The sequence below is a fragment of the Trachypithecus francoisi genome, unplaced genomic scaffold (assembly GCF_009764315.1).
Source record: "Trachypithecus francoisi isolate TF-2019V2 unplaced genomic scaffold, Tfra_2.0 Lachesis_group6, whole genome shotgun sequence".
Taxonomy (NCBI): Eukaryota; Metazoa; Chordata; class Mammalia; order Primates; family Cercopithecidae; genus Trachypithecus; species Trachypithecus francoisi.
In genome coordinates, this window is record NW_022681471.1 from 28,049,278 (window position 1) to 28,066,954 (window position 17,677).

Consider the following 17,677-nt stretch of genomic DNA (forward strand, 5'->3'; position numbering starts at 1 on the left):
TGTGAGGCCAAGGCCCCACATTTTCTCCTGAGGGTGAAGGGACCCCGGAGGGTGTCAGGCAGGGCAGGACCTGTTGAGCCTCGCCGTTTAGAAAGCTGGCTCTGGCGGCTGCTATCGTGGGCTGAATGGCAGCCCCCGAAAGGTGTGTCCATGTCCTAATCCCTGTGACTGTAACCTTATTTAGAAGGACCTTTGCAAGATGTAATGAAGATAAGGATGTCAAGATGAGCTCCTCCTGGATTATCTAGGTGGGCCCTAACCCAGTGACAGATGTACTTATAAGAGAAGACAGGGAGAAGGCCATGTAAAGATGGAGGCAGAGATTGGAGTGATGGGGCCACAAGCCCAGGCAGAACTCAGGCTGCAGAAGCTGGGAGAGCAAGGAAGAACTGATCCTCTGCCAGCGCCTTTGAGGGAGCAAAGCCCTGGCGTCACCTCCATTTCAGGTGTCTGGCCTCCAGAATTGAGAGAAGATATACTTCTGGTGTTTTTAGCAACCCCATGTGTGGTCGTTTGTTACAGTAGTCCCAGGAAACTAACCCAGCTGCGATGGAGAGAGGACTTGGGGAGCCTGGTGGAGGCAGGAGGTGCTGAGGAAGGAGACCCAGGCCGGACTGGGTGTGGGGGTGGGGGTAAGAGGTGGAGACTTCCACATCATCCGGAGATCAAGGCGCCTGGGTAGAAGGGTTTAGGGAGCAGTGGCTGTTGCCTCTCCATATTGCCAGCTGTCTGAAATTGTAGCAATGATCTGAATGTATCAGAATGGCTCAAGTGACTGTCACTAGCTTGGGAGTCCTTTTGGGGTTCTAAGTCCCTAAAGCCTGATGCGTCATTTCCTGCTTGTGGAAGGCACGAATGAAAAATGGGATGGTAAATACATGAGTTCGATATTCAACATTTATTCAGCAAACATTTATTAGGCTCCTACTGTGCGTAGCGCTGGAAAGGCAAGCAGAAGCTAGATTCCCAATCGATCCCAGGAGGCTGGACGATCCAGACACAAACACCGTTCATGCGTCTATTGGAAAAGGCCCCCTTGGAATTTTGTGCACAGCATTTCCTTGGGGTGTCGGTGCATCGGGGTTTGCAAACACTAGCACCTTTTCCGGTGGCCGCTGCCTTCTCAGACCTCAGACACCGGCGCCTCCACGTCAACTCCCGCAGGCGTCTCTAGCCCAGGGCTTGGCGGGCGCTGCCGGCTGTTCTGGCCTAAGCCACGCTGGGCCGCCACCCCGGGGCTACACCTTCTTCGGACGGCGGGGATTTGCAGCTCGGGTGACCGGAGGTGCCCTCCCGCGGGTCTGAGAGTAGCTCCGCGGACTCTCGCTCCGCGGGGAGGAGCCTGCGTCTCCCAGAGGCGGGGCTCGAGGCGTCTAGGGGGTCACCACTCGCTAGCCGCCCGGTGGTGTCGGCCTCTGCGCCTGCGCCTGCGCCTGCGCCTGCGCGCGCGCGCGGCCAGGCAGCCTCTGTGGCGCAGGCGCGCGCTCACTCTTGGGTGCGGGCCCTGCGGGGCGGGGCGGAGGAGCGGCGGGGCGGGACGCAGACGGGTGGGGGGGCCGTGCCCGCCGCGAGCACCCTCCGGCTTTGCCGGCGTCTGCGCGCCCGGGCCGCCTCTCCTTCCGCCGGGGCCGCGGGGCCTCATGGAATCCCCGGAGGGCGGCGGAGGGGATCCCGAAGCGCGGGGCCCCGAGGGGCAGCCGGCGCCCGAAGCCAGAGTGCACTTCCGAGTGGCGAGGTTCATCATGGAGGCAGGTAACCGCGGCCGGGGGCAGGCCGGGGCAGGCGGCGCCGGGGCCCGCTTCGCGGAGCGGGCGCGGCTGCCCAGGCCGGCTTTTCGGAGTGCTCACCTTACAGAGGCCGGGAAGCCCGGCTCGGGGCTGAGGACCTCCGCCTTTGCGCCGCGCCCGGTGTGCTGAGCAGTGAGCCGCGATGTGTCCCCATTGCGTGAACCGGTGTGCAGGCCCTAGGAGAGGACGTGGCCGGGTCGGGCCTCCAGCGAGGCGGGGACCAGCCCGGGCACCTGCAGCTCTGCGCAGTGCGCCACGCCTTCTGCCGCACCCGCGGGCCTGCACTGGCGCCTGGTCTCGCGGAGCATTTTGGAGAAGGCTGTCCGGGGGTTCCTGTCACTCCGAGGACCTAGGGTGCATGCAGCTCCTGTTCCGAACCCTGCCAGGATATCCACAATAGTGTTGGGCTCCGCGTTTCCATCCGGCCATCAACAGTGTTTTTTTTTTTTTTTTTTTTTTGAGACGGAGTCTCGCTCTGTTGGCCAGGTTGGAGTGCAGTGGCGTGATCTCGGCTCACTGCAACCTCCGTCTCCTGGACTAAGCAGTTCTCCTTCCTCAGCCTCCGAGTAGCTGGAATTACAGGTATGTGCCACCGCGCCCGGCTAATGTTTGTAGTTTTAGTAGAGATGGGGTTTCACCATGTTGGCCAGGCTGCTCTTGAACTCCTGGCCTCAGGTGATCCACCTGCCTCGGCCTCCCAAAGTGCTGGGATGACAGGCGTGAGCTACCTCGTCCGGCCCATCAACAGTGTCTTGATAGGAGATACTGTTAGTTGGCGGATAGTTATTTCCTACCTTTACTGCTTGGGGGAGAAGGGTTGGGCAGATGTGCTTTCTACTCAAAGGGGACAGAGAGTCTGAGGAATGCTGCAGGACTGTTCATCCCAGTGATATGTAAATGTACTGTAATTTGCAAGAAGAGTTGCAATGTTATTATTAGGGAAGGATAGCAGTGACTCCTCATCTACCATCTTCTCGGAGGGTCCATGTCAACTGCGCTTTGCTCTGTAAAACAAGGCTTGGAAGGTCATGTCAGTAACAGCATCTTATCTGGCATCTCCTGGAATGAGGGGTCCCAGGTAGGAATTGTCTCTATATAACAAGTTTAGACCTTCTGAGGGACTTCTTTATAAAATGTATTACATAAACCTTTGTTCTTTGTAGGAGGCTAAATATTGATTTCCCAAAGATGTCCCTGTCCTAATCCCTGGAACCTGTGAATGTCATCTTATATAGCAAAAGAGACTTTGAAGATGTGGTTAAAGACCCTAAGATGGGAGATCATCCTAGATTATTTGGATGTAACCATCCTTATAAGGGAAAGGCAGGAGGAGTTACCATCAGAGAAGGCCACATGAGGACAGAAGCAGAGTTAGAAGCTTTGAAGATGGAGGAAGGGCCAGCAACCAAGAAATGCAGCCCTCCTCTAGAAGCTAGAAAAGGCAAGGAAACAGATTTCTCCCATGGAGCCTCCAGAAGGAGCCAGCCCTGCTAAGACGTTGATCTTAGCCTTCTAGGCTTGTTTTGGACTTCTGACCTCCAGGATCAGAGAGTATAAATGTGTGTTGTTTAAGTGACTGAATTTGTGGTGATTTGTTGCAGTAGCCCTAGGGAACTGATCTACTTAGGCAGAGGACGCTGGCTGTCGTTTCATGGTTGATTGTGGGTTGTTCTCCACCTTCCTGTTTTGGCCTAGTGGATGTCATTTAACCTCTTGTGAACCCTGGTTCTTGTGAATTTGTTTTGGTTCTGTGCACCAGGGCAGTGATTTTCTTAGGAGCCATTCAGGAATGGGCTGGGGATGGGCTTTAACCCCCAAGTGAATCCACTGAGTTGTGTTCTGGTGTTTTGAGTTTTGTTAACTTTAAAATTTTTTTTCTTTCTTTTTTTTTTTTTTGTAGAGACAGAGTCTCACTCTGTTGCCCAGGCTGATCTCGAATTCCTGGGCTCAAGCAATCCTCCTGCTGGGATTACAGGCGTAAATCAGCATGCCCAGCCCACTTTTCAACGTGTTGGTGTCCTTCCCCCGTGCCTGGCGGTGGCCATAAACATTGCCTTTTCTCTGCAGTGCGAGTGGTTACTCTTGGCAGTCACGCTGCTTGCTTTGCTCACCTCTTCTAACCCGTGAACGAGGAAACCAGTGCCCAGTATAATCTTTCACTGTGACTTCAGGACTTGTGGTACCCACGAGGCCGTTTCTCTTCTGTCGTCGTAGCTGTGTGTTGGGCGACTTCTAGCTAGCGGCTTGCTAAGGTGAACCCAGACACACAACAGCGTATGGTCCTTTCCCAAGGTTTTGCAGAAGCTGCTATGCCAGTTGCTAACTGAGCAGTACTTGGAACCCTTGTTTCCCAGAGCGTGGTCTACACACCCCTGACATGGGCATGACCTGGGGCTTGTCAGAAGTGCAGAATCTCAGAGCTGCAGACCTACAGAAGGGGAAGTCTGCATTTGAACACCGTCCTTAGGGGCTTGGGTCATCCACTGGAGTCTAAGAGCCCAGTGAGAGACCCAGCAGGAGCCACTGGCTCTGCTGGAAGCTCTTAGCCTTGTCCAAGAAGGGTTGTACCTGCTAGGGCCCATTCCAATGGCTTTCCTTACTGGAGCAGTGAGCCAGCGCTGGATTGAAGTCCTCTCTTGCCTGCTTTCTCTCTGCAGGTGTCAAGCTAGGGATGCGGTCCATTCCCATTGCCACTGCTTGCACCATTTACCATAAGTTCTTCTGTGAGACCAACCTGGATGCCTATGACCCTTACCTGATTGCCATGTCTTCCATGTACTTGGCTGGCAAAGTGGAAGAGCAGCACCTGCGGACTCGTGACATCATCAATGTGTCCAACAGGTAATGGCATTTGGATGGGCTCCTGGTGTCCACGCGGTGGGGGGGAAGGGTAGGGAAGGCTCCTACGGGGCCCTGCCCACCAGGTGCCAGCAATGGAGCTTGGAAGGAAGTACCTGGATGGCCTTGAACCAGGGCCAGAAACACTAGCAGCAAACGTGGGAAGGAGCCTGATGTCAGACGCCAGTGGGGTCTGTGAGAGAAAAGCTGGGCCAGATTATGGGGAACCTGGAAAGCTGGATGGAGGGTAGAGGTGGGGCTTGAGCAGAGGGAGCTTGGAGAGGCATGTCAAAGAAGATTCTGTTGAAGTCTTAGACAGGGATGGCTGCATGCAGAAGAGCTTGCCTGCCTCAGGAGGGTGCAGACCCAGCCAGGTGGTGGGTCCCAGTTGCTTAGGGGCCTCGCCCTGCTGTGGGTGTGGGCGTGGGCATGGCACAGCCGGCCCAAGCAGGTGTGTTCCTGCTGGGGCAGGATGCAGGGTCTTCGCCAAGGCAAAGGAAAAACGGTCTGGGAAATATAAAACTGAGAAATGTTCAGTTTTTGGAGTACCTCATTCTCATGAGAGGCTTAAATATCTTTCTTGGATGGCTGGACATGGTGGCTCACGCCTATAATCCCAGCACTTTGGGAGGCCGAGGCGGGTGGATCGCTTGAGTCCAGGAGTTCAAGACCAGCCTGGCCAACATGGTGAAACCTTGTCTCTACCAAAAATACAAAAATTAGCCGGGTGTGGTGGCGCATGCCTGTGGTTCCAGTTGCTCGGGTAGCTGAGGCAGGAGGATCGCTTGAGCCCGGGAGGTCAAGGCTGCAGTGAGCTGTGACTGCACCACTGTACTCTAGCCTGAAAGACAGAGCAAGACCCTGTCTCAAAAATAAAAAATAAGGCCGGGCGCGGTGGCTCATGCCTGTAATCCCAGCACTTTGGGAGGCCAAGGCGGGTGGATCACGAGGTCAGGAGATCGAGACCATTCTGGCTAATACGGGGAAACCCCGTCTCTACTAAAATGCAAAAAAGTGGTGGCGGGTGCCTGTAGTCCCAGCTACTCAGGAGGCTGAGGCAGGAGAATGGCGTGAACCCGGCAGGCGGAGCTTGCAGTGAGCCGAGATCGCGCCACTGCACTCCAGCCTGGGCGACTGAGCGAGACTCCGTTTCAAAAATAAATAAATAAATAAATAAAAAATAAAAATAAGATTAAAAAAAATACGTTCCCTGGGCCCAGAGCGAGAGCCCTGGGCATTGCCACCTCAGGTGATGCAGACTCCCTACTGCCAGGCTGAATATAACAAGAAGCACAACCGACTTGGCATGCTCAAGCTTCCGGTTCCTCTGGAGCCATTGGCAACAGCCAGTCTTTGCACTTGACATTTTGCTGAATGATAGCAGACAGCCCATCTGGCTAAAACTAGGACCTGGCTTCTTTCCTGTGTTGGTTACTGTTTTCATTCTGTACACTAGATATGGAGATGAAGAATTTTTGTATAAAAACACAAATAAAATGACTCTACATTAATCTGCAGATGGACAATGTAGTTTGCATCCGGACATTGTGTGACTTAAGCAATTTGAACCATCCAGTGCTCAGGGGAGACTGCACTGGCTACTGAAGCATTGCCATTTCTCTGTGCAGGTACTTTAACCCAAGCGGTGAGCCCCTGGAATTGGACTCCCGCTTCTGGGAGCTCCGGGACAGCATTGTGCAGTGTGAGCTCCTCATGCTGAGAGTTCTGCGCTTCCAGGTCTCCTTCCAGCATCCACACAAGGTACATGCTAGGGAATTGGTGCCTGTTTGGAGAGGCTCAAGCCATGGTCTTTGTTCTTTATCCCAAAAGTGCATCCCATCTCATACTCGAGAGCACAGCACAGAAGGAGAGCAGGGCTGCGGCTGGGAACTGGGTCTCCCCGCTCCGTGTTTGTGGCCGGGTTGGCCGCCTGGCCTCTCCTGTCCCACTCCTGTGGGTTTTCTCAGCCAAATCTCGTTTCAGCTTCTGCCTTTCTGCCTGCTCACCTGTGGGCGGGGTCCATGTGGCCCGCTGAAGCTGTGGCAGCTCCTGTGGCCCATATAGATGGTATGCACGCTGGGCCTTGGGGAAGCAGGCTGGTTTCGTGAGCAGCCAGAGTCCCCGTCCCCAGGAGATGCTGTGATGCCTTGGAGCATGCATCCAGCTCAGCTGTGCTTAGGAAGCCATCTAGGAACGTGTGAATCTCAACAGAAGAACCATTTCAAACAGCAGCGAAAGGGAAAAGTGGAACGCTAAGGCAACTGGCACACGATGCTCTGGGCACCGTAGCCCCACGCGTGGGCAGCTCAGAAGGCTGGCTGGAGACAGAGATGGTGGAGTTGTGGTTTGGGGCTCTGGGCTGGAGTTTCATTCTGTTTCATCAAAACTCTTACTGAGATTATTGTAGCTTCCCACGCAGTTGTGACATGTACCCTTGGCCCAGTCTCCCCCGAGGGGAACATAGCCAGGATGTCAACACCGACACAGTCCACTGGCATCCTTACTTCCACGTGTATTCCTGTGTGTATTTTTTTTTTGTTCCATTTTATCATGTCTCCGTTCACAGACCTACCACCACAGCCAAGGTGAGAGACAGTTCCAGCTGCACAAGCCCTTCGTGTTGCCTTTATAATCTTGCCTCCAGCCTTCCACACTCCCACCTTAGTATCTGGAAAGCCCTGGTCTGGAATTTCTGCACAGTAGTGTCTTAGTGGGCAGAATGCTTGGTGAGCATCCTGGGGGAAGGTGGGAGATGCCCTGGTGGCTGCAGGGTGGAGCTGTCAAGGTGACAAAGCTTAGAAAAGAGCAGCACTCAGACCTCGGGGGGTGTGTGATCTGTGCCCAGATGGGAAACCGATAGCTTGGTGTGGCTGAGAGCCTGCCAGCCCCTTCCCCTCCTTCCAGTCAAGGCTGGGACGGAAAGTAACCTATGTATCCCTCCTGCATGGTGTGCTGGGGTCACACACACGTGTGTTCCAGACTGTCCAGAGAGCTTGCAGCATCTGTCTTATTGTGTGAGGTTCCGGCAAAATGTCTGTTCTGAGAGCAGGAGCTGGCAGCTGGGCTGGGAGGTCATTTGGATGTTGTGGCTGAGGACAGCATGTGCCCTTGGCAGCAGGCCAGATGCACGGGGAGCGGCACCCTCTGTTCTGCCCATGAAAAGGGTGCTCTCCGGAGCACCAGGCCCCGAGGAATTTCATGGTGGCCAGAGCGGGCCCTGTGGTTGAGAGGGACTGCGGTGGGGGTGGCCCTCATACCTAGAGCTGGTCTGGAGGATGAGAGTGGGCAGGTGCATCTGGTGAGCTGGTTTCAGGCAGACAGCTCCATGAGTGTGAAGGCCTAGACAGGGTGCGCTGGAAGGCGGGGTGGGAGGGGCAGGAGATGGGGCCAGCGGAAGGCCTTGGGGCTTCTTCCTAAGGGACATGGAAGCCGCTGGAGGGTTGGTGCAGGTGCTGATACGATTATGTCAGCATGAGGAGAGCAGCTGGTGGGACCAAAGGCTGATGGATGTGTCTTTGCAGTATCTGCTCCACTACCTGGTTTCCCTCAAGAACTGGCTGAACCGCCACAGCTGGCAGCGGACCCCTGTCGCCGCCACTGCCTGGGCCCTGCTGCGGGACAGCTACCACGGAGGGCTGTGCCTCCGCTTCCAGGCCCAGCACATCGCCGCGGCGGTGCTCTACCTGGCCCTGCAGGTCTACGGAGTGGAAGTGCCCGCTGAAGTCGAGGCTGAGAAGCCATGGTGGCAGGTGAGGCGGCTACTTGGCATACTGGACGTGCCCCCTTTCTCTCTGGACATCTGTATTGCAGTGCTCACCAAATTCTTTCTGTTAATTATCCATGAAGAAAGATACGGGCTGCTGGGGAGCATGGACGCTTCAGAGCGCCCTGTTGATGGCCTGGGCCAGGCTCTCCCTCAGCACAGTTGCCATTTAGGGATCCCGGATGTCAAACAGGAGTGCTAGCCTCCACCGAGACGTCGCCGGTGTCCCGGGAGGCGGGTTGCCCCAGCGGAGAACCACTTTTACTGAATTGAGTGGGAACTTGAGTGTGGTCACAGGTTACTAAACCTGGCTTCCCATCGGAAACATCTGGGGTGCTTTACGGAGAGGGCTGGGTGACTAGGTAGGTGACAGCTAGCTGGCTAGTTGACAGACACCTAGGTGGATGGGTGAGAGAGCTGATGGGCCAGGTGGCGGGTGACTGATAGGTATTAATAGGTAGATCCTGGAGGGATAGATGGTAGAACTCTGTAGGCCTGCCCATCGGACAGCTTGCCAGGTGGCCGCTGCTGCTCTGCATAGAGGCGCCCCTGCCTCTCTTCCCTGGCCCGTGTGCCTTGTGGACGACCACAGCACTTGCTGATTTTTGCATGTTTATTGTCTAATCTCTTATCCCCAGTCAGCTGTGAGCGCCTGAGGCCAGGCAGCTCGTCTGCCCCATGCCGCCACATGTACCGCGCCACCCTGGCACTATAGCACATGCCCATGTGTCTTTGAACCCATGCCCCCGTGTTCCTAGTCTCGGGCTGGAAGCACCCTGTCCCCGAGGCAGTGTGCAGGTGGTGCAGGGCCATCTGTGTGGACAGACAGTATTGCTCCATGCTCGGGCTGCTCAGGGACTTTCAGATAGCATGGCTGCCTTGTGCTCAGGGTTGGACTCTGGTGAGGGCAGACACCCTCTGGGGACATCTGGTGGGTGTGGCCCTGGCCCTGGGCTGCCTGGCTATCCTGCATCTCTCTTCCTTTCTGCTCTGTCTTCTGCGCTTGCTCATAAACCTCACCTGGTGTGCTGGTACCACCTGCGTCCCATGCTTAACCCCTCCCAGAGGAGTGCGAGCCCAGGTGAACCTGCACAGCCGGGAAGCAGCTCCACCAGCAAGTTGTTTGCTGGCGGCCCAGCTCACCCAGTTGTTGTTTAGACTGCGAAGAAGTTACCCTTTGTGGGGTGGCGAGCTTATGTTCGCCCAGCTCTTCTTAAAGGTTGCTAAACTTGACCTGACCTTTGCTTCCCAGCTTGGGGCTGTGCAACAGAAGCTTCCGGAATCCGGGTGCATCCTATGGGCTGGTAGGGTGCAAGGGCCTGATCCCTCGTGATGAGTGGGGTCCTGGGAGGCCTCACCCACCCGGGTGCTGCGGAGCGCATGGCCTGGCTTTTGAAACCCTTTCTTCCTTGTGTGCTCTCGGCCGCCACTTCTTATAGCGACTCCTGTCACTTGTCTGCCATGGGCTCGGCATGGCAGCTTGATGTGCTTCCCTGGAGAAGCTTGCCTGCACTCTGACTTGCCAGATGAGCAGGGATGGTGGCGGTGTCAGAAATGATGCAGGTCGTCACACAATGCTGCTGAAGCTTCCACGTCCAGAGCCACACTGAGTGCCCTCCATCCCCTCGTTCCTTAGCAGGAGAACCTGCCTCTTTCCAGCCACTGCTGCTCTTTGTCTTATAAACAGATGGACCGCCCACAAAAAGGCAAAGTCCCCAGAGGCCAGCAGTGTCTCCTACTAGGACTCGGGTCTGCTGTGTCCTTTCTGCTGTCAGGTGTCCCAGGACTGTTATATTTAATTGTGGTGACATACACATCACCTCAATTGTACCACGTTCAGCATTTTTAAGTGTGCGGCCCAGGGGCAGAAGCACATTCACGGGGCTGTGCAGCCATCACCACCATCCAGCCGTGGAACTTGTTCATCTTCCCAAACTCCCCAGCCCCCAGCCCCTGGCACCCACCCTTCCACTGTCCATCTACAGAGTTCACGGCGCTCATTTGAGGCCCCTCACGGGAGTGGAATCCTACAGTGCGGGCCTTTCTGTGACTGGCTCCTTTTACTGAGCACGATGTTGGAGCCCTTGTCTCAGAATGTCCTTTCTTTTGATGGCTGAATCATATTTCATGGCCTGCATGGACTGTATGATATTAACATATTCATCCATCGATGGACGCAGGCTGCTTCCACGTTTTGGCCCTGCTTTTTTTTTTTTTTTAAGTGACAAGAGTCTCACTCTGTTGCCCAGGCTGGAGTGCAGTGGTGAGATCTCGGCTCACTACAGCCTCCGCCTCATTGGTTCAAGTGATTCTCCTGCCTCAGTCTCCCAAGTAACTGGGATTACAAGTGCCTGCCACCACACCCGGCTAATTTTTGTATTTTTAGTAGAGACGGGGTTCAAGGAACTCCTGACCTCCAGTGATCCACCCGCCTCGGCCTCCCAAAGTGCTGGGATTGTAAGCATGAGCCACCATGCCCAGCCCCTGAATGCTTTTTCATGATTGCTTCTGAGCTTGGGGTCTCCAGGAGCACACAGGTGACGGACCCAGCAAACAAGTGTGCATTTCTGAAGTATTTGTTTTTCACCCAGAGCCCAGGGTAAAACAGCTATGCTTCCTGAGTCAGGACTTGGAGGGTGTCCAGGTTATCATCTCCTACCTGAGGTTGTAGGCCACAGAGGAACCTATGGTTCTTCGGGAGCATTCAGCAGGGGTGAACTTAGGTCCAGTTCTTGCCTTAACTTGGCCCAAGGCCTTGATCTTATTGGTACATTGGTTCCCCAGGCAGCAAGCTTGGGCACAGGGTGGCTACAGACGCAGCATCTAACCAAGGTCTTGCTGCTTTGCTTACTATTTCCCTTATCACTGGGGATCCCGAAGCGCCCTGGGGCTCAGTGCTGTGCTGGGCTGAAAACTCAGAAAAGCTGTCACACTCTGAGTTCCGGTTTATTACAAGGAAAGGACACAGGTCATGGTGAGCAAAGGCTCAGGGCGCACAGGACAGGCTCCAGGAGAGACCAGGCGTGAGCTTCAGTGGCTCCTCGCCCAGGGGAGTTGTGCAGACAGCACCTGTTTCTTTCAGCAACAGTGTGGGACAGTGTGCACGGAGTCAGAACTAGGGAAGCTCACCCCAGCCGTGGCGGCCAGGGTTTCCATGGGGGGTGGATCGCATAGGCACGGAGCGCCTGCGTGGCCAACCCTGGTTACTTGGGCTGCAGCCACCAGAGGTCTAGCTGGGACTCTGGCCAAGGCCCTCACCATAAATGATGTGGTTAACACAGACCGCCTGGCAGTCCAGTAAACCAAGACGCTTACACGGGGCGGGATTTTCTAGGGGCCTAGAGGTTATTCTCCAGGAGCTGGGCAGAGACCAGACCTGCCTTTGGAAGGTACAGGGTGTAGACCCCCCCCTGTGGCATGGCCCTGGGCTGCAACCTTCCTGCCATGGGCCCTGAGGATGTCCTTTGCCGTCTTGCAAGTGCTCCTGCATGTGGTGGTCCGGGCTGTGGAGTGGGTCCACATGCTCCCCAGGGGCTGGGTTAGGGTGGGCATGATGGGGTCCGGGTACTTAGTCTGCCTGTGGCTGCACAGGGACTGCCACCCTCTCCTCTTGCCGGTGTCCCCAGAGACCCTAGACCTGAGGGAGTCCCAGACAGGAGGCAGGAGCCGGTGCTCTGGACCCAGCTGTGTTAACGATTCCCTGCATGACCTTGAACAGCTCCCCTCCTGTCTGGCTCAGAGGATCACCAAGGCCTGTTCCATCTGGAATGTCCTCGGCTTTGTGAAGCGTTTCATTGGCCTCCACAAGCTGGAACTGAACTGGCTTTGCAGGAGAGCTACCATCTTCCTGGATAGCCAAGTCCCTGTGCCCCTCCCCTGCCCATGAAATGTGATTCTGTGCTTAGTGACAGGTGCCTTATTTAACACAGAGGGCGTCTAACTGGAGCCTGTTTTCCTTCTTTCTAGGTGTTTAGTGACGACCTTACCAAGCCAATCATTGATAATATTGTGTCTGATCTCATTCAGATTTATACCATGGACACAGAAATCCCCTAAGGCCCTGGCCCAGGCCTGCCCAAAGAGAAGCCCAGGATGGTTGGCTGCCTGGGGACATTGCCACCACGTCGCCATGACGGCTGGTCCCCAGAGGACTGGCTGGGAGGACTGGTTGTGCTGCTGGAGAAGGACTGGAGAAGGCGATGGCATGTGGCTGCTTTGACAGTCCCTAGCAGTTGCGGTCCCGACGATGATGGGAGCTGCACCTCCCGTGGGCAGGCCGGGAGTACACTGTGTGAGCTGACCCAAGGCAGCCACGTCTGCTTTTGTCCTTTGAGAGGACTCTGACTACCACAGAGGCATGACATCAATGAAAGGAAAACCATGAAATGATGAGACTGGATCCCGAGGGATTTTTTGAAGCCAGATTCGTAGCGAGAATGAATGTGCAACATGGCTGAAATCTATTTTGTGTAATAAAAGGTGATGCAAGTCAGTAGGGACCCTTGGCTTTGCTCTGCAGTGCATGCTGCACATGGGGTTGTGAGGGGCTGCCACAGGCTGCTTCCCTCCGAGTGCCCTCAGGTAGAGCGCGTCCCACACACAGCCACCAGGCGGCAGGCCTGGGCTTACGGAGGATCGCTTGTATTCAGAAAAGTGAGACCTGATCAAAAGTAACTAAAAGTAATGCGTTTTTCATAGACTCCCTGCTCAAAAGCCAGTGGGTAAGAAGTAGTCCAGGAGATGCTCTCTGGGTCCCCTTACAGGCTAGACATACGTTCAGCACGTGGCATAGGGCAAGGGACTGGTAGGTTTACACAGGAGGCTGGGCTCCAGCTCCTGCAGGTGTGGGGGCAGGGGTGATGCAGGTCAGGGCAGAGTCTTGCTTGACTTTACAGAGCGACTATGTTCAGTGTCCTCAGGTGCAGTATCAGAGCAGATGTCACAGGCCTCCCTGGTGGGCAGGCTTGCCCCGGCTGACCTGCCCTTCCTTTTGTAGGACTCCCCTGTGGGTTTTGATGATTAACTTCTCCTAAATGTGGGCTCCTGCTTTACCTGGTGTAAGCTTTTTAAGACTAATCAGTCAAAGAACCACATTTATGAAGCAGCTACCGTGTGCCCAGTCCTTGCCTATGCTCTGGCAACCTGCTGAAACTCCTTGCTTATGTGGAGGGAGAGATGGGAAACACAATGTGTAGCATGGAAGTGAAAAGTGCTCAGGGGAAGAGAAGGTGGCCAGGGCTCAGAGGAATTATGGTAAAAATGGCCCTGATGGCTGGGTGTGGTGGCTCATGCCTGTAATCTCAGCGTTTTGGGAGGCCAAGGCGGGCGATCACCTGAGGTCGGGAGGTCGTAGACCAGCCTGGCCAACATGGCAAAACCCCGTCTTTACTAAAAATACAAAAATTAGCCAGACGTGGTGGTGGGTGCCTATAATCTCAGCTACTTGGGAAACTGAGGCAGGAGAAGGGCTTGAACCTGGGAGGTGGAGGTTGCAGCGAGCCGAGATCACGCCGCTGCACTCTAGCCTGGGCAACAGACGGAGACTGTATCTTCTTTTTTTTAAAAAAAGGGAGAAAATATTCACAAACTCTCTGTCTGACAAGGGGTTAATATCCAGAATATATAGGAATTTAGACAACAGAATAACAACCCAATTTAAAAATGGGCAATAGACCCAAATAGACATTTCTCCAAAGAAGACATACAAATGCCCAACAGGTATATGAAAAAATTGCTCAATGTCAGTAATGAGGGAAATGCAAATGAAAACCATATTGAGGATATCACCTTACTCCAATTAGAATGGCTACTATCAAACTAAAGAAAACATTTTAAAAATAGGCAGGGGATGGTGGCTCAGGCCTGTCATCCCAGCACTTCGGGAAGTGGAAGCGGGAGGATCATTTGAACCCAGGAGTTCAAGACCAGCTTGGGCAACATATGAAGACCTCTTGTCTATTAAAAAAAAAAAAAATTACACCAGGCACAATGGCTCATGCCTGTATTCCCAGCACTTTGGGAGGCTGAGGCAGGAGGATGGCTTGAGCCCAGCAGTTCGAGACCGGAAAAGAAAAGAAAAAACATGTTAGCATTCAATATATTTTAACATTCCAACAAACGAAAGAGTGGGTTCTGGAGTTAGACCGCTTGGCTGTGAAGGCTGGTTTCATCACCCGTGTATCTTGGGCTAATTGATCCACCCCCTCTTTTCTTTTCCTTTCTTTTTTCTTTTTTCTTTTCTCCTTCCTTCCTTCCCTCCCTCCCTCCCTTTCTTCTTTTCTCCTTCCCTCCCTCCCTCCCTCCCCTCTTCTTTCTTTTTTTGTTTTGTTTTGTTTTGTTTTGTTTTGCAATCATGACTCACTACAGCCTTGACCTCCTGGGCTCATTCGATCCTCCCACCTCAGCCTCCTGAGTAGCTGGAACTATAGGTGTGCACCACCATGCCTGGCTCTTTTTTAAATTTTATTTTTACTTTTGGTAGAGATGAGGCCTTGCTATGTTGCCCAGGCTGGTCTCAAACTCCTGGACTCAAGTGATCCTCTAACGTTGGCCTCCTAAAGTGTTGGGATTACAGGTGTGAGCCACCATGCCTGGCCTGGTATGTTAAAATGTAAACCAATAAGAACATACTAGTTGCTTGAAATAATAGGCAGTCATTGTGGTGGGGAAAGTTAGTGTCCACCAATTCTAGATAGGGTCATGTGCTTCATGTTCATCTCTGGAAGTCCAGGGGACTCTATAGGTGTCACTGTAAGCACTTAAGAGCAAAGGTGTAAACACCATCTATTTTCTCATCTGAACTTCCAGAAAGGAATTGCAAGCCGGAAACAGCTTCCGTGCCTATATTTCTTCTGGAGCCTAACACAGCCTCCCACGTGCATTGAACTGTGCTGTGGGTGAGAAAAAAAAGCCGTAAGAAAAAAGGAGGAGAGACACAGACACGGGAGAAAAGCCACACTACAACAGAGGCAGAGGTTGGAGTGAAGCATCTATAAGCCAAGGAATTCCGAGGACGGCTGGCAATGCCCAAAGCTAAGAGGAGGTCCTGGAACAGATTCTGCCCTGGAGCCTTCAGAGGGAGCATGGCCTGCGCATGCCTTGATTTTGGACTTTTGGCCTTCAGAACTGTGAGAGAAGTTTCTGTTGTGAGCAGCCACGGGCCACTCACACACGGGTCTCCCCCAGGCCCCTGCACGAGCCTTTACTCCCAGGACTCAGCTGTTTCACTGAGGACCAATTTTCCCCCGTGGCACCTGTGTCATGTCTGAAGCAGAAGCTTGTGGACAGGGGATTCACAGACACAAATTTGCGATTCTTTTAGGGTAGCATGATGTCTCTCCATGAAGGGCCAGCTGTCTTGGTGTGGACTTTGGCTCAATCTGGACTTACTCATCCTTATGGTTCAGGATGCACTTGGACACCAGTGCAGCAAGGGCATGGTGCGATTCTTCTGCCTGCTGTTTTCAATTTGTCTTCTTTTCTCTTTTCCTTTCCTTTTTCCTTTTCCCTTTCCATTTTCCCTTTCCATTTTCCCTTTCCCCTTTCCCCTTCCCCTTTCCCCTTTCCCGTTTCCCCTTTCCCCTTTCCTTTCCTTTCCTTTCCTTTCCTTTTTTTTTCCTTTCCTTTCCTTTTTCCTTTCCTTTCCTTTTTTTTTCCTTTCCTTTCCTTTTTCCTTTCCTTTCCTTTTTCCTTTCCTTTCCTTTTCCTTTCCTTTCTTTTCCTTTTTTGAGACAGTATCTCACTCTGTCACTCAGGCTGGAGTGCAGTGGTGCGATCTCAGCTCACTGCAACCTCCACCTCTTGGGTTCAAGTGATTCTCCTGCATCAGCCTTCCAAGTAGCTGGGATTACAGGCGTGCACCACCATGCCAGGATAATTTTTGTATTTTTAGTAGAGAGAGGGTTTCATCATTTTGGCCAGGCTGGTCTCGAGCTCCTGACCTCAAGTGATCCCCCGCCTTGGCCTCCCAAAATGCTGGGATTACAGGCGTGAGCCACTGCACCCGGCCCAATTGGTCTTTTCGCTGGTTTTAGAAGCATGGACTCTGATACTTTGAATGACTTTGAAGCCATTTTTCTCCTCTCTTGGCAGCCTTCCTGGAAAATGCGTCTTCCGATGCTGCCAAGTCGAAAAGGGAAAGAGAAATCCAATGAAGTGAGGGGAGTGTGGTCTTAGCGCCATCGCCAGGGTGGTCACTGGCAAGTCTTGGCCACAGGATTGCCTTCCTGGCTCTTCCGGGCTCAAGCAAGAGTGGGACCATGGAGCATGGGCGTGCACAGGCACAGGTGTTTAGGGATGCAGCATGTGGATTAAGGGAATGAATGAAATGGCGGGCTTTCTTCCTGTGGCTTTGGATTAGCAAAGGCGTCTGTGATTGGAACCCTCCTGCACTGCTGATGAGAGTGGAAAATGGCGGTTTCTCAAAAGGTTCAACCTACAGTTCCCATAGGATCCAGTAATTCCACTGCTGGGTATAGGCCCAAAGGAATGGAAGGCAGGGTCTGGAAGGGCAGTTTGCATGCGCATGTTCACTGCAGCATGATCCACAGTAGCTGAAATGTGGAAGCAACCTAAATGTCCATGGATGGCTGATTGCATAAACAAAATGCAGCATATCCAGACAATGGAGTATGATTCCCCTTAAAAAGGGAATTCTGACACATGCTTCAACATGGGTGACCCTTGAGGACATCATGCTAGTCACAGAAGGGCAAATACTGTAGGATTCCACTTCTATGAGGGTATGAGGGGCCTAGAGTGGTCAAATCCATAGAGACAGAAAGTAGAAGGGTGGGTGCCAGGGGCCTGGGGGGTGGGGAGTTGGGGTTGAACGGGGCCAGAGCTTCAGTTTGGGAAGATGAACAAGTTCCGCGGCTGGATGGTGGTGATGGCTGCACAGCCCCGTGAATGTGCTTGTGATCTGTGTTTTACCACAATAAAAGAAGTGAGGAGTTTGCATGTGTGTCAGGGAGCCTCAAATTCCTGGGCCCAAGGGATCCTCCCGCCTCAGCTTCCCAAAGCGCTGGGATTACGGGCCTGAGCCACTGGGTCATGTACTACAGGCCCTTTCAAGTCAAGGCAGCCATGGCTCCTGCAGCAGCTGGAGCCCCTCCCCACCGGGCCTGACATCCCAGCATTAGTTCCTCTTCTGCTTACACATCCGGCCAGGCTGCTGCACACCCAGGGGAAACCCCCTCCTGCCCATGGCTTCTCCAGCTCTGTTAAAGCGGCGTGAAGGCACCTTTGTTTTGTTCCGCACGTCAATTCACCAAATAATAAATCACACACG

General features: G+C 53.7%; 1 protein-coding gene across 3 annotated transcripts; it reads left to right on the forward strand.

Annotated features, from left to right (window-relative positions):
* The first annotated feature begins 1,505 nt into the window (after positions 1-1,505).
* On the forward strand, positions 1,506-15,899 carry CCNQ (cyclin Q). 3 transcript variants are annotated; one of them, XR_004434944.1, is made up of 6 exons: positions 1,507-1,752; positions 4,445-4,628; positions 6,254-6,386; positions 8,147-8,374; positions 12,355-12,867; positions 15,196-15,899. XR_004434944.1 is itself a non-coding variant. In XM_033201679.1 (5 exons), exons 1-5 carry the CDS (start codon positions 1,641-1,643, stop codon positions 12,442-12,444), a joined length of 687 nt encoding a protein of 228 aa, XP_033057570.1. In that variant the 5' UTR covers positions 1,506-1,640; the 3' UTR covers positions 12,445-12,880. The 3 variants fall into 3 exon arrangements, 2 of the variants coding, with proteins under 2 accessions (XP_033057570.1, XP_033057569.1); XM_033201679.1 differs by lacking the exon at positions 15,196-15,899 and having other exon boundaries at positions 1,506-1,752; positions 12,415-12,880; XM_033201678.1 differs by lacking the exon at positions 15,196-15,899 and having other exon boundaries at positions 12,355-12,880.
* Positions 15,900-17,677: the final 1,778 nt, after the last annotated feature.